The 15624-nt window shown below is 44.6% G+C and overlaps 1 protein-coding gene and 1 non-coding gene across 3 annotated transcripts in view; both read left to right on the forward strand.

Annotated features, from left to right (window-relative positions):
• Positions 1 to 794: 794 nt before the first annotated feature.
• On the forward strand, positions 795 to 867 carry TRNAV-CAC. Its single transcript has one exon. It is a non-coding gene; the product is annotated as a tRNA-Val (tRNA).
• A 405-nt stretch (positions 868 to 1272) lies between these two features.
• Positions 1273 to 15624, forward strand: part of DPP9 (dipeptidyl peptidase 9) — a 47514-nt gene continuing 33162 nt past the window's right edge. For both annotated transcript variants that reach the window (XR_004231215.1, XM_031947811.1), the window contains exons 1-3: positions 1273 to 1478; positions 4397 to 4486; positions 13574 to 13827. Coding sequence is in view for 1 of the 2 variants with exons in the window: in XM_031947811.1 (XP_031803671.1) it covers positions 4431 to 4486; positions 13574 to 13827 (310 nt within the window). In the remaining variant the exon portion in view is untranslated. The remainder of the gene's footprint in view (positions 1479 to 4396; positions 4487 to 13573; positions 13828 to 15624) is intronic.

Consider the following 15624-nt stretch of genomic DNA (forward strand, 5'->3'; position numbering starts at 1 on the left):
TGGAGCACTTCTCTCAGCGGTTCTGGGAGGTAGATAGCTCAAAGAGAATTTCCATTGTTACAGAGGAGGACACTCAAGGCTCACTCAGGGGAGCAGAGAATCCAGGAGACCGTATTTCCAGTCCAACTAGCAGCCGTCCCCTAAAGATTCATTTCTTTGGATGGCAATTTCCACTTTTTCCCCCTTTTCTCCTCAAGATAAAGTTAAGTTTGTCTCTAGGACAAGGCTTCTTAAATGGGGGGGGGGGGTGGAGATCCCATATAAGGCAACCGAAGGCAGGAGTCACGAAAAATCTGGCAACAGAAAAAAATCAAATACTTGGCCAGAATTTTAGCTCTTTATGTAAAACCACACTTTCCCATCTGATCCGTGTGCCAACTTGCTTTTGTCTGAGAAACAGTAAAATTATTTGTGTCCCAAGGAATTGTTGTAACGGATCTCTCTGATTTCTCATCGGCAAGGGCCCTATTTCCATACTCACTTTTACATCCCTACGAACCTGACTGCCTGAAAATTGCTGGGCTTTCCGCCCGAGGAGAGCTTTACTCGGGCTCCCACCTAGAAAAAGCGTAAAGAGCCCTGATCCAGGACGGCTCTGGGTTCGGGTGCGCGCACAGACCCGCGAGAGGCGCGGAGGCTGAGGGCCTGCGCGCCCCTGCCGGGGGGCCATGTGCACACGTGTCCTTTGGCCGGAAGGCAGAGGGCTCGGGCGCAGCGGGAGGGGATCAATGCAGAAGGGAGCGCCCGCCGCGGCCTCCCCTTCCTAAGACTTTCTAAAAGAGGTCTGCGCGTTGGTTTCCGTAGTGTAGCGGTTATCACGTTCGCCTCACACGCGAAAGGTCCTCGGTTCGATCCCGGGCGGAAACACGTTTGCTTTTGGGAACACTACAGTCGTATTGTGATTTCTAGAATATTGTCACTTTTTATTTAGATAATAGTAGTCTCATTAACAGATAGGAGGATTATTACTGTTTTAATTGACTAATGTCAAAAGGGAGACGCTAGTAGCCTAGATTCGAACCCCTCCCTCGCAGCTCAGGGAGTAGGGACGCTAACCACTGCGCAAACCGCTACGCTATCAGGAGGCTTCGCGAGGCGGGGCTTCTGACAATCCTCTAATCAGGGTTCTGCGGCTAGTGCTCGCTTCTAGAGAACATTTTTTTATTTCTCTCTGAGGATCATCCAATTGGCTCCTTTTTCTCTCTCGCTCCTCCCCTTGACTACATGGATCACATCCGGGCGGTTGTGCGGTGCTCCCTCCCTCCCGGACCATGCCCCCGCCTCAGAGGATCCACTTCCGGGTGAAAGGTCCGGAGCCGCCGGGTTTCCCCGTGTCCGCCACCTTCCCCTCTCCGCCCTCCGCGGCCGTTTCCGGGGCCGCTGGCCGGGGCCATGAAGCCGCGGGTGTGAGTGACGAGCCGTCAGGCACCCCCCCTCCGCCGTTGCCGGAGCCCGGACCCCGCCCCCGCCCCGCCGCGGTGAGGAGCTGACCGGCCCCACCTCCCCTCCCTTCCCTTTTCCCTTCCCGCCGGGCCCGGCCCGGCCTCCCCTCGGGGAGTGTCTGCCCGCCTTTCCTTCCACGAGGGGCTCGCTGCGTCCGCGCGCCCCTCCTGCCCCCCGCGCGCGCGGGCTCTCCCGCCCCGGGCCCCTCCCCGGGTGTGCGCCCCTGACCCCGGGAGTCACCCCGCTGGGCGCCCCCTCCCTGCGTGCGGCCGTCCCTCTGTCTCCCTCGTGCCTCGGCCTCCGAGAATGGCTCGGACCTCTCCGCGGCTGACACCCCCCGCCTTCCCCGCGCGGCGCCTGGTCCCCGATCCCCGGGGCCCCGGCCTCCCTCCCCAGGATCTTCCCGCCGGCGCTCGCCCGCTCTCTCTCTGCCCCCTCCCTCGCTGCCTCCTGCGGGCCCTTCCTCAAAATGGAGCCGATGAGCCTGGCCTGGCCGGGATGCCGAGATGGGGAAGGTAGACGGCAGCGGATGTTCTCCTTGCCACCATCCTCCTCCTCCTGCGTCCCAGTCCCCTGCCCTGCCCGAGCCTCCCCCTCCCCGGCGCGCCCCTCAGTCCCCTGCCCTACCCGAGCCTCCCCCTCCCCGGCGCGCCCCTCAGTCCCCTGCCCTACCCGAGCTTCTGTCCCGGCCGCGGCTGTCTCCCTTGCAGGCGGGACCCAGGGGCAGTGGGCGCTGCGCGGAGGGTCCCTTCCCCACCTTCTCCTTCTCTCTGGCCTCGGTCGCTTTCTCTTCCTCTTCTGTAGCGAAGATTGGTGATGTGGGTGATGGGAAAGGCGGCCTTAAAGCTATCGGAGGGCTTTGCCGTCGCCTTCTCCAGCTTATTTGACAGGCGAGGAAACCGAGGCCACTTGCCCAGCGTCTCCCAGCTCGGTGCGTAAGGCTGGACGCGCACTCGGGAAGCATCTCCCTGACTCCAGGCTCAGCAGTCCAACCGCTGAACCCCCTTGCCGCCCGTAGACAACAGCAGCAGGAAGAAGGGCATTGTGATACAGTGGGGAAGGCGCTTGCTCTGAAGTTTAACTCTCAAGGTTCTCCGCAAAGGTGCCGGAGAAACGGGCAAACGCGGTTAAATGACTTGTCTAGGCTCACGCAGCTAGTAGGTAGGCAGGTGTCTGAGGCTGGATTTGAACTCGTGATTATGAGCCTTCTTCCCTGAAGGCCCAGCATTGTGTTCTCTATGACACCTAGGTTCCCCTGGAAGCGGAGTACCAGAGATCAAATCCTGCCTTCCATTCTCGTTTCATTTATGACCTTGAGCTTAATCTCTTTAGGTCTCAGAATTCCTCGTTTATATAATAAGGGGGTTGGACTAAATCGCTTCTGGGGTCCCTTCCAGCTCTAGATCTGGGATCCTATTATGATGTTACAATTTAGAGCTTAGGAGGGTTTTAGAGATCATCTCATCTCTTTTATAGAGAAACTGAACCTTCAGGTTCTAGATGGGAGGGCCACTTAACTTTAGTTGCTCTAGGATTTTCATCTTTCCTGTCCCCCAGCATCTCTGGCTGGCACTTCTTGTCTCAGCTGTTCATTGATGTCTTACTTAGACTGTGAAGGAGTCACTTTTTTCAAAGACGAGTAAACTTGGTTTTTAAGTGCTGTGACTTAATATTTCACAAGTCTTTTATTCTGTAGTTTGTTGGGAATAGTTTGATAAAACTCCCAAGTGGCTTCTGGGTGAATCAAGACCGTTGAAAGTGTCATCTCCAAGTTGAACCGGAGGGAATGGCGGTGAGCCAAAAGTACTACTCAGAGTTGGAGGAATTTTTCAGGTGGGAAGTAACACACCAGGCTCCAGGAATACAGAGAATTCCAGAGAGGAGATCAGATAGTTATCATGTTGGCCAAGTCTGCCCAGTTATTGACAGATTTAGTTAATCAAAATCTGGGGGCCTGACTGTAGTTATAATAAAACATATCTGGATGTTTTAGAAGGTTTGTTATGCTAGAATTATTTGAGGCTTCAGTAGCTAGGGAAGTTTGCATGTGTACTTTCCGCCTCATTCACTTGTTGGGGTGATTTAGAAGTGTTTCATAGGATTCGAAACTGCAACTCTTTTTCTTTCCCAGATTACCACTTGTATACTTACCTGTGTCAAATTATATAGTTTGTGTAAAGTGTCTTGTAAACTTAAACACACTACATAAAATTATTATTATTGTAAGTTCCCAGAAGACAAGAGACTGCTTTTCATTCTGGCATTGTATTATCCCCAGGATCTTGCACATAAATGCTTAATAATTCTTCATTGGCTTGAATTGAAAGAGAACTTTGTAGAGATTGTTTGTTTTGTTTTGTTTTTAAAGTGGGGCCCAGAAAAGTTGTGATTTGTCCGATTATGCAGTTAGTAAACAGCAGATTGTGATGTTCAGTCATTTTCAGTCATGTTTTACTCTTGTTGACAGCTTTGATTTACATAAGGAAAAACACCATAATAAAGAAAACTGCCCCAGAATGAGTTGAGGCTGCCTCAGGAGGCAGCCACTTGGGGAAACTGTTGCAAAGGTGATACAGATTGCTCTCTGGGGTCTTTTCCTCACTCTGATCTAACCCTGCAATGACAGTGGAATGCTGTCCTTTGCTTTGATTCTCCTCTGTATCAGGCCGCCTTGTTTCCCTCTTAATTCAAGAAGGGCTTCACCCCATCTGCTACCCCAGCGTCATGTGAGGTTGGGAAAACTGCACAGAGAAAAGATGCTTATTTTCTGTCTAGTGTCCTTATTTTGGCAGTTTTATAGTGTTTCAGGCATAGAATCTGAAAAGTCTTTCCAACTTTCATTGACTCAGAAATTGGCCTGAAATGAGCTCCTGAAAACAAAAGACATGGAAAAGTTCTCAGTGCCATTCTTGGCATTGTTGTCCCCCTGACACCTGACCCCTTGATTTTCTAGGTTCCCATCCTACCAGAAGCCTGTTGAGTAGTTAATGCGGAAGGTAAAGAGGTTACGCCTGGAAAGCAAGACCACTGGAAGTTGGAGAAGGTAACTAGCCCCTTTGTCTGTGAACATCACTGATTCTCAAAGCTTATACCCTGGGATACAGACTTAGACGCCCCCCCCCCCCCCCCCCCCCCCCCAGGGCAGCCCCAAGACAAGGCCCTCAACCCCCTAGTGATTGCCCAAGGGGTTAAGAAGGAAGGCAGTCTCTGTGGGGAGAATTCTGAAAGGGACTGAGCTACAGGAGGCTGTCTCTGAAGGGGATGTAGAGCCCTGGAGCTCTCTTGTCTCAGAGTTCCATAAAGTGGTCCCAGCTGGCTTCCTGCAGTTTACTTTCTGGAATTTCAGCCCCAGTTGTTAATTATTTTTTATAATAATAGCTTTTTATTTTTCAGAATACATGCAAAGATAGTTTTCAAGATTCACCCTTGCAAAACCTTGTGTTCCCTCATGGTATCCCATCTTAGCTGACCTAACTTGGCTCCTCCACTGGCCTAGTTCTGGCCCAAATGAGGGAATTTGGACTATATGACCTTTGAGGTCCCACCAGCCCTCAATCTATAGGCCTGTGTTTCTGTGGTTCTAATCTGGCTCAGCCCAAGGATTAGGTAAGCTCTGAGAGGGCAAAGACTATCCTATTTTGTGTTTGCATCTCAGGCACCAAAGAGGTAGGTGCTTAAGAAATGCTCGCTAAATCATGCCTTGGTAAGGGGAAGTTGGTTATTGGTCCTCACTGGCCATGGCCATCTCCATCAGACCAGCCCCAGATTTTTTGTGGCAATTGCGCAATTCAGTTCACACGATTCCTGTTGTGTATAAGGCACAATGATATGGAATGTGCAGTACATTTGACCTGGATATCACAGAACATTCCACAATTCAAATTCTTAACATCCTCCTCCCAGTGCTTAGCAAACCCAAACTGAACTTTGGGGGGAAAGCAATGAATGTTGCCCCATGGAGCTCTTTCTTTCTCAGTGTCCAGCCTGTTGCAGCATTTAATACTGGTCAAAAGATGCAAACTCTGAGGACTACCAGGAACCTTTGAGATCATCTTGTCCAATTCCTAAATTTTTCAGATGAGGGAACAGAGATGTGAAGTGAGCAAATGAGGTACTCAGTGGCAGAACTAGTTCTCCTGACTCCAAAGCCTTTGTGATTTCCATTACTGTCCTGGAGTTTCAGTGCTAATATTGTTCAATTCCTGCTTGAGATCTGTGATTATCATATTGCTTCCTATTTTCTAAAGTAAGTTTGGAAGGAGAGGAGAAAGAGAGATTTGATGTGGGATGTATGGGGAAGCCTCTTCTAAGGCTCATTCCAGCGCTGCAGCCGGAGGGCAAAGAAGTTGAGCCATAGCTCTGCTTATAGCTAAAAGGACAGGTCACAGTCAGGAAGACCTAGCTTCAAGGCTCGTCCCCCAACATATCTTGACTATGTGGCCTTACTCAGTTCTGCAGCACTCCAGGCAATTTTCTAAGACTTGTGTTGCAGAGCAGCCATCACTCTGCATCAGGAGAAGGAGTATTCACCAGAAATTCCTTCTTCCAAGAAAAAAACAAAAAAAAAAATCACAATTCTAGTCCTTAAAAAATGAAAAGGATTATCAGTGTGAAGACTGAATGAACTCTTGGTACAGGTACTTTTGGGAGATCAACTGGGGATATTGATTGGTCTGTTCTTTAAATACTTTATATCTCATTATTATTGTAGACTAAAAATAATTTTCTGAGGGCTAAATTAGGTGTCAGGAACAGAGGAACAGTTTTTATTGGCAGTAGATAGATGAAAGTTTTTTCCTATGTGCATTTGGTCCCTCTTGGGTTTGGGGGAATCTGTAGCAATGGAACTTTGTTCCTGGGACTCTTCTTTTGGAATTTCATTGCCAACCATCCCATGTGAGGCACGCCCCTTCTAGGATTCTGAGGCCGGATAATACCTTGCACACCCAAGAAGATAATGAACGACCTGCTGGACTTCCCTCTCCCTCCCTTCTTCCTCTGCTGTTTGAATATTCAGTGAATTAGAGCCAGTGATAATAATCCACACTTCTTTGCTCACGTACAGAGCTCACCTTTGCTCTCTAAAAGGAAGTTCTGGGAAGTTGAGTGGATGCTCAAATCGGTGAGGGTTGGGTTTTAAAAGGGCCCAGATAACTGGAGGCCCCTGAAATCTGACCTGACCTCAGAAATTACTTTCTCGAGTGGGGTGAGGTTATTTGTTGATGACATCAACATCTTTGAAGGGACTTCTGTGATTGGTTGAGAGAATGTGTAGGTGGAATTGTACTTTAGTTTGACCGGAATCTGCTTGAATTCCTCAAGCTGTGCAAACTCTGAATTGTGAGCTGAAGGAGGCTTTGTGGGGATGGGCGTGGAGAGAAGCTAATAGAGACCTGTTCTTAAAGGTACAATTGTCCTCTTACCTATAGCTTTATGCTGTATTCCTGGGGGAAGAGGAGGGGGGTTGACTTTAAAAAAATCTTTTGCTTTTTGGAAGGCAAGGCATATGTTGCTTTGCCAGTTCAACCCCTTTCTGGATGTGAGAGCGGGGCTGGCTGGCTGAGACATCTGGCATCATCTTTGAAGGTTCCTGGAAGTTTTGCCAGATGTCTCATCGCGTTCTTCGTTGGCTTCTTGACTGTGGTTTCATTCCATGTTCCATCTGCAGGAGGCTGACTCAAAAGTATATTTTCTCTCTTTCATATGCTTAAGCTTGTGGCTTTTTAGTCAATGTGTTTAGAGGATAGAGTCTAGGCTTCATTATTGAGGGTCGATGATGCTTTTCCTTCTATATTTATGATTGGGATTGGGGCCAGAGAAGCCGGCAGGGGCTAATTCTTGGAGAGCATTGCAGCCAAGCTAGAAGTGAAAGGTAAACCTGGGGTAGACAGATGCTTTAGCAAATCTTGACACATGTGTGGTGGGAGGATCATTGTATTTGGAATCCCAACACATGAGTTCAAACTTTGGTTCTGCTGCTCACTAAGTGATAGTGGGCAAGAATCTTCACTTTGGGGGCCTCAGTTTCCTCTCCTATAGAATTAGACTAGCTGATCATGAGGGGTCCTTCCAGTTCCAGTGTTCCTGTATTTCTTTTTTCTGAACTGTTGCCAAAACAATGGAATAAGAAATGGGAATAAGATCAGAGACTTTCCTGCCTTCTGCTTTAATCCTATATATATAAGAAATCACCTCAGTCATTTCCATGTCTTTTTACCCCTAGGATCAAATACAAATTTCTCTGTTAGGGCATTTAAAGTTCTTCACAACTTGGCACCAGCCTACCTTTCCAGCCTCTCATATTCTTTGGTGTAGCCAGACTGATCTTCTTGCTTTTCTTTATACATAGTGTTCTACCTCTCAAATATGGGCCTTTAACAGACTGCCTTGCCTCTCCTTTATCTAGAATTCACTCCATCTTCCCCTCTGCCTTTTAGAGTTCATAATTTCCTTCAAGGCTCAGCTCATGTGCTACCATCCTCAAGAAGGTTTTCTTGATCTCCCATTTGTGACTGCCCTGAAATTATATTTTATGTTCTTATCTCTTTCCATGCTGTACCCTCATCTCTACCTTCTGGCTTCTCTAACTTCCTTCAAATCCCACCTAAAAATCTCAACTTCTCCAAGAAACCTTTCCCAATCCATCTTAATGCTAGTACCTTTCTTCTGTTAATAATTTCCTATTTATCCTGTCTAGAGCTTATATGTACTTAGTTGTTTGCATAGTACTTTCCCAATAGGAACTTTTTGCCTTTCTTTGTAACCCCAGCACTTAGGACAGTGCTTAGTACTAAGTATATGTTTAATAAATGTTTATGGACTGTCCATATCCTTCTAGTAGAATGTAAGTTTCTGGGAATTGGGAGCTTTTTTATTTTGTATTTGTATCCCCAGGCCCAAATACAGTACTTTTATATAGTAGGCATTTATAGTGTTTATTGTCTAAATCTTGTGTTGGACTTCCCTGCTTTGGACTGAGTTTCTGTCTCTGTAAAGTAAAGATAACAGTTCAGATTGGTATGAGGCCCAAATGACGTAGTGCTCTATACAAATGAAATATGATATTTTAAAATGCTTGATCAGTAAAATAGGATGTCAAAATCAGTGAGAAATCTTCCTCCATGTGTTCCTACCCTGCTCCATCCCCATTTCAAAAATGGGAGCTGAGAAGAGATGGCAGTAGAGAGGGAAGTGACCATGGAGCAGGGCTGTACAACAAGAACTAGGAGCCCAGAGCTGAATGCTTCCTAGCCCTGATTCTGGGTCAGCGGCTTAATCTTTCCCATCTTCAGTTTACTGATCTGTAGAATGAGTGGTCTTCAAGCTTTCTTCCAGCCTTGATTGAATCTACGATCCATGAGTTTTAATACAATACCTGTAGTGTGGTTTAAAGAAAAAAATACGGGACTTTAATTTGGAGACCTTAGATTCATATCCCAGTGTTTCTTTTTTCAGTTCAGTTTGACAGATGTTAAATAGTGACTTCTCAAAACACTCTCACAGAACACAGACATAAAAACATATATGTAATCCTGTGCTGTTAAAAAGCTTTTGTTCTTAGAGATACAAGCAGAATTGAGTAAGGAGCACTGACCATCTTGGGGAGAAGAGAAGGCTTCATGGAGCCTTTAGGTGGCACCTGCAATAAATCTTAAAGACATTCTGAGCAGTGGAGATAAATAGAGAATTTGATTTGATTTGAAGATTGTCTTGAGCAGATGCATGGAAGTTCAGATTTGAGAAGAAACCAATCATCTAGTTTGGCGGAAACATCTAGTTTTTGAAGAATGGTATGAAATATGGCTGGAAAGGTAATGGGAGCCAGGTTGGGAAAAGGCATTAAATGCCAGACCAAGGCATTAGTCCACTAGCCTTCGAGATAGAGAGGCACTGAAGATTTCTGAAAAAGGAATCATGGTCAGAGGTCTGCCTTAGGAAGACTTTTGCCCTTTTGGGGGGATTGACTAAAGAAGGGAGAGACTAGAAACAAGGAGGCCAATTGTGGGGGTGTTAAGGTAGTCTCTGACATTTGTAACTATAATTTGTAAGTGTACACTTTTTGTACATTATCTTATTTGGGTTGCACAATTGGTATTATTATCCTCATTTTCTTAATGAACAAATTGAGGCCCACTGATTTGAGTGACTTAGAGTGGTCATAGAGGTAGAAGGCAGAAGTGGAATTTGAACCTCCACTTCCTGACGTTAGAACTAGCTTGTTATTTATCCATTTATCCTGCACCATTTTGTTAAGGTGCTAGCTAGGGAAAGGGAGAGAAGGAAATGGATTCGGGAGATAAAGAGCTAAACTCACTAAGATTTGGCAATTGATGGTGGTGAGGTGATGTGGAGGTGAGGGATTGGAGAATCTAGGAGGAAAGCATCTAGGTTACAGACCTGAGTGACTGAAAGGTTGAAGGTGTGCTGAAGATGGATATTTGGAGGAGTAGGGTAGTTGTGGGTCAGAGGGCATAGTGACCTCTACTTTGGACATTTTAAACTTAAAAGAGTTATCAAGAAGGCTGTTATGATAGAAAGATGGAGGCCTGTGACTAGAGAAGTGGAAGTCATCTGCTTGAAGAAGCTATTTAAACCCATGGCTTAAGAAATCTGTAAGCGCCAGGGTGTTGAGTGAGAAAAGAACGCCCAGGGCAGAACTCTAGGAAGCTCTCATGCCAATGGGGTGTGGGGAGCCAGCGATGAATAACTTTGCACTGGGACTCTAAGATTGGATGGTTGGACAGACTGTAGGTGGAGACACCTGGAGAACAATGGAATGGAATCCAGGAAGGAGAAGGTAGTCAAGAAGTCAGAAGCTGCAGAAGACTGAGCAAAGCTCTCTGGGTTTAGCAGTTGAGTCCTTGGAGGCCCTTGAAGGAAATCATTGCAGGTGAGTCAGAAACCTGATTATGAGGAACTGAGAAATGAATGGGAGACTTGAAAGTGAGGGTGGCAAGTGGAGACCAGAGAATGAGTTGCAGACTACCCTTCCAATCCAGACTAGAGAACATACCCATATTTTACCTCCCAGCTTGGGCATGACTGCAGAGGATGGGGCTGAGAGGAGCAAGATGACAAGAGAGAGGCCATTTGAAGAAGGAAGGACTTTTGGTGATAACTTTGTATATTGGTAAAAATTTGCTATTGACTGATTGGTTGGGGAAACAGTAGAAGAGTGGTTGTCTAGCCTCTGCTTCAACTAACCCCTCCTGTAATGAGAAATTCACAGCTTAATGAGAGCACTTGTGAGGGTTCCAGTCCAGACAAGTTCCCCTTTAAATGGGAAACACTTCCTTGCTGTATATTTAAGGGAAGGTTCTGGCAAATGGAAATAACAAAAATTTAAGCAGGTGATGATCAACATAAGTCTGCTTCTTATTTTTCTTTTTTGCTCCTATCTTGCCAGGTATGTAATAGCTGTCAACAAGGTCGAGATATTGTTTTCTTTCTCAGCTCCAAATGTTCTTCCCTGCAAATGAACAGTCTTCAGTAATAGAAACTCTTTTTTCAGAGGAACTGAAAAATCCAAGATTTGCTCTCAGAGCAACTATCAGGCTCCCAATACATTAGTTGTAGGTAGAGGAAAGAGTTTGACAGTGATATTATTTTCTTATATTTCTACGCTCTCACTAAACTGCACAGAACTTTACAGGCTTTGTCTACTAAGTTGAGTCATAGAATTCAGAATCAAGCTGTGACCTCTATACCTTTTACACTGGCATAATACCTTGCAAAAGACACCTTGTCCTTTAAAAAGTGACCCTGGTGGTTCTCTGTGGGTGTTTAGGGTTACAGGAAAATGTGCAGTAACAGCTAGTAAAGCAGGATAAGGCGGTAACTCAGCATTGCTTCAGTGGACACCGGACTCTTCCTCCCACTTAGGAAAGCAGCTCTAGCTCCCAAGTACCCAGTGATTAGCTGCCACACTGTTGCTACTATATGCTTTATTCATAACATTTCCCCTGGAGAGTAAAACATCTTCCTTCTTTTTATTCTTCCCCTCTGAATAGACAGATATTTGTTAATCTCAACACTGCTATAAGTGACCCAGTTTACCAGAACCCCCAACTAAGAGTAACGAGGAACAGAACACATTTTTTGCTCAATATAAGGAAGGATACTTTGATAACAAAAGCTCTTAGAAAATGGACAGGGTTATTTTATGCGAGTGCGAGTTTTCCATTTATTCCTGGAGATGTTGAAGCAGAGCTAGATGCCCATTTGGGGGTGGTGGCTTAGAGGTGATTCAGGATCTAATTGGATCAGCTGACCTCAAGGGTCTTTTCCACTCACAAGTCTGTGACTTGTGAAAATAGCCTTGCAAATTCATGGGGCTACCCATGCTCCTCCCCTCATTGCTTCCTACTGCCAGGAGGACAAAATCCATTCTCCTTAGTCTGACTTTAAGTTTGATTTCAGTCTTTTTTAAAGCTTTGTTTAAAGCTTTAAACATCTGCTCTACATTCCAACTAACAGAAAGACTAATTGTCTTACCATCTCCTATGTCCACAAGTTGATATCATACTTCTTCCTCATCACTGTTGCTGGGTTTTTCTTTTGAAGCTAAACTGAAGGTGCCTCCTCAGCGAAGCCTTCCCTGATTTCTTTCCCCCACATCCCTCCCTACCTCCTCTGACGTTGATTTCTCCCTCCTTAAGTTTTATTAAAAAATTTTTTTCTGAACTGCAACAAAATGAGCATTTCCATATATAAAAAGGAATAAAAATAATTTCATGGAAAACTGAAAATCATCCTGTCTGGCCTACTTTTCCTTCTAAATATATAACAAATTCAACATGTAACTTTCAAAGCTATTTTGCCTATCTTTTTCCTGGCTTCCTGTCTGTTCTTTTGTATGTATTTTTTAAAACATGTTTCAGTGATCTTTTTTTTAGGGGGGGGGGGGAGGGGATAGCAAGGCAACGCTATCACCACCTCCCCTTCAACTGAAAAAGAAAAAAAAACTCATTTTAGCAAATATTCACAGAGAAACAAAATAGATCTTTACGTGGGGCATGTCCAGAAATGTCTCTCCCATTCTCTACCTTGACTTATCACTTCTTTGTCAAGAGGTCAATATTTTGTTTCATCACTGATCCTTTGGAATCTTAATTGATTATTGCAGTAAGTAGAGTTCTTCAGTTAACTCATAGTTGTTCATCTTTACACTGTAATTGTTATTGTATACATTGTTATCTGGGTTCTGCTTACTTTACTCTGCATTGATTCATACTAGTCTTTCCAGGTTTGCTTGATCATCTGTTTAATCATTTATTATGACTGAGTAATATTCTGTTACATTGATATATTATGATTTTTTTCAGTTATTCTCCAAATAATAGGCAGCCCTTTAGTTTATAGTTCTTTATTGTCACAAAAGGCTGTTATTAAATATTTTTGTATTTTTATGGGTTCTCTGTCTTTTTTCCTTGATATTTTTGAGGCCTGATAGTTGTATCTTTGCGTTAAAGGATATGCAGCAGTTTAGTGATTTTGAGGGTAGAGTTCCAGATTGTTTTCTAGAATGGCTGAACCCATTCACAGATCCATTAACAGGGCTTTAAAGGGCCTCTTTTCCTCTAAAAATTCTTGTTTTCCTTTTTTTTCCCCCTTCATTTTTGCTCATCTGATCTTCCTTAAATTTTTCTAGAGTCCTTTGTCTTACTTTTCTTTACCCCATCTCATTGTTTCTTGGATGATAGTTTATATTTTGAATTCTTATTTAACCCTATCCTCAAGGAGTTTAAAGTGCCATTTTCACAGTGTCAAATATAGGGCCTTCTATGTAGTACATATTTTATTAGTACTTGTTGAACTGAACTGGAGATGGAGATTTTAGCTTTCTGCCTTTCAGGATGCTGGAGCTACTGGTGGGTATTAGTGATGAAGTGGTTTGGGAACTGGTAAAAGACTTGAGAGTATTTTGGTCCTCCCAGTTACTAAATGTTATCACTTTTAGTTTCATTGGGTTTTCTTTATAAAGATTTTTACTGGGTTGACTGGTAGGAACTGGCTTCAGGGAGCTGAATTTCAGAGGGTTTTATGGACTACCATGCTTCTGCTTATAACACCCTTTTCATCTCCCCCCCCCCCCCCCTTTTTTTTTTAACCCCCACCATCTTCCATGTAGTTTCTCACTCATCTCTGAGGGGGAAGAAAGGATGACCACTGTGGATGTCCTGCCTGAGAGGCCTGATGTGGTGGAGATGGAGGACCCCTCCTCGCCCTTCCAAGTGGAGAAGCATTCGTGGGATGGGCTCCGGGACATCATTCACAGCAGCAGGAAGTATTCAGGCATGATAGTGAACAAGGCCCCACATGACTTCCAATTTGTCCAGAAGACAGATGAGTCAGGCCCTCACTCTCACCGGCTTTATTACCTCGGTAAGCCAGGCTTCCACACCCTTTCTCTTACCCTAACAACAGCAACAAAAGCAGTCACAATATTTTGCACATAACAACTCTGTGAGGTTGGTAGTATTATGGGACCTGTTTTACTGAGGAGGAAATGAGTAAGCTAACTTCCTTAAGGTTACATACAGTCTAACAAGTGGCAAGATTGAGGCACAACCTAAGTCTTGTGATTGGTCCAAGGCTCAATTCACAGTCAGCACTATGTGGCCTCCCTATGTACTACATAGGCCTCCCCACCTGCATGTCATCTTTGCTATGTCATCCATTGCCAGTATGCTTAGGGGCTTTTGATCAGGTTGATTTCTTGCAGAGAGTTGCCAGGAAATAAATCTAGTTATTAAATCTTTGATTCTTAAAAGTCTAATCATTCTTGCTGGTTGGAAGAAAAAATAAAACCCCTCTGAAACAATAATTTTTTTTATATAATTAGGCTGACTGTTAAGGATTCTAATTAGTACAGTCAGCACCTTTCTTAGGTGGATCTGCCTTGCCTCCAGTCCAACACTTTGTCCAAGTGAAATCAGATTAAAATAATTATAGAATGAGACTTCTAGAACCAGAAGGGACTTCATTGTCATTTGGTCCAGCTGGTTCTGAACAAGAATCTCTTATATTCTTCCCAGAAAGCAGTAATTTAGGCTCTACTTCAAGACATCACGTGATGTGGAACTGACTTCCTTCCCAGGCAGCTCAGTCCACTTTTGAACAGCTTGAACTGTTGAAAAGTTTTTCCATATGTTAAACCTAGATCTTCCTCTCTGAAACTGCCGCTTACCCTCTTTGTTCCTAGTTCTACCCTTTTTCATGGCAGATCTGCAAATATGTGAACCCAGCAATCACGTTTCCTTCTACTTTTTCTCTTTTCTTGGCTAAACATCCTCAGTTCCTTCAGCTAACACAGTCTCTTGTCATCTCACTATTCTTACCTTTCTCTAGATCTTCTCCTTTTTGCTTTCCATTCTGGGTACCATGCTTTGAGAAAGACTAGCATCATAGCTATGGCCTATTCAGTATAGAGGACAGTTGGGCTTTTACCCCCCTGGTTCTGGACACTGCTCCTTTTAATGCAATCTCATACCATAAAATGAACTTTTGTAGCTGCTGTATCACATTCTTGACTTAAATCAAGCCAACAGTCCACTAAAACCCCCAGGTCCATTTCACATAAACTGTTCCTGGCCCTGGCTTCCTCATACTGTATTTCTGTGATTGATTTAATTGAACCAAACTCCAGGTTTTTTCAAATTTCTTTCAAATATTGAAATGTAAAAACCTTCAGGTTACTTCAGTAAAATCAGCTGCATTAAGATGGTTATTACTATTAAACTTTGTCTTGTTAGATTGAGCTTATTATTCTAGCCTGTTAAGATCATCCCGACCCCTAATTTTGTATTCATACTTTGCCTTCCTCCTTTGCAAACTTCTTTCAGCTTTATTATGAGTTAGAGGTGACCATTGGCTCTGCCAGGGGAATGCAAGCACTGATCCTGCCTAGCCTGATGCCATCTGCAAACAATTTGGGAACCTTAAAGGGGGAAAGAAGTCAGTCTGTTGGTGGGTGCTGAGCAGGAAGGGGAATAGAGTGTGCAGCAGTCCCCATCTGTTTTTATGATGGTCAGGTGATGTAGGACTGAGCTGTATAGATGAGAAACTTTTTATTTTAATCACTAGTTGGCTGGAGCAACCTCCCTGAGTCATTGCCTTGGTCACAATATACCTTGGGCCAAAGCATATCCTGCTTTCCCAAAAGAGGAGGCTTCTAGGAGA

This window comes from Sarcophilus harrisii, chromosome 1 (genome assembly GCF_902635505.1).
Source record: "Sarcophilus harrisii chromosome 1, mSarHar1.11, whole genome shotgun sequence".
Lineage (NCBI taxonomy): Eukaryota > Metazoa > Chordata > Mammalia > Dasyuromorphia > Dasyuridae > Sarcophilus > Sarcophilus harrisii.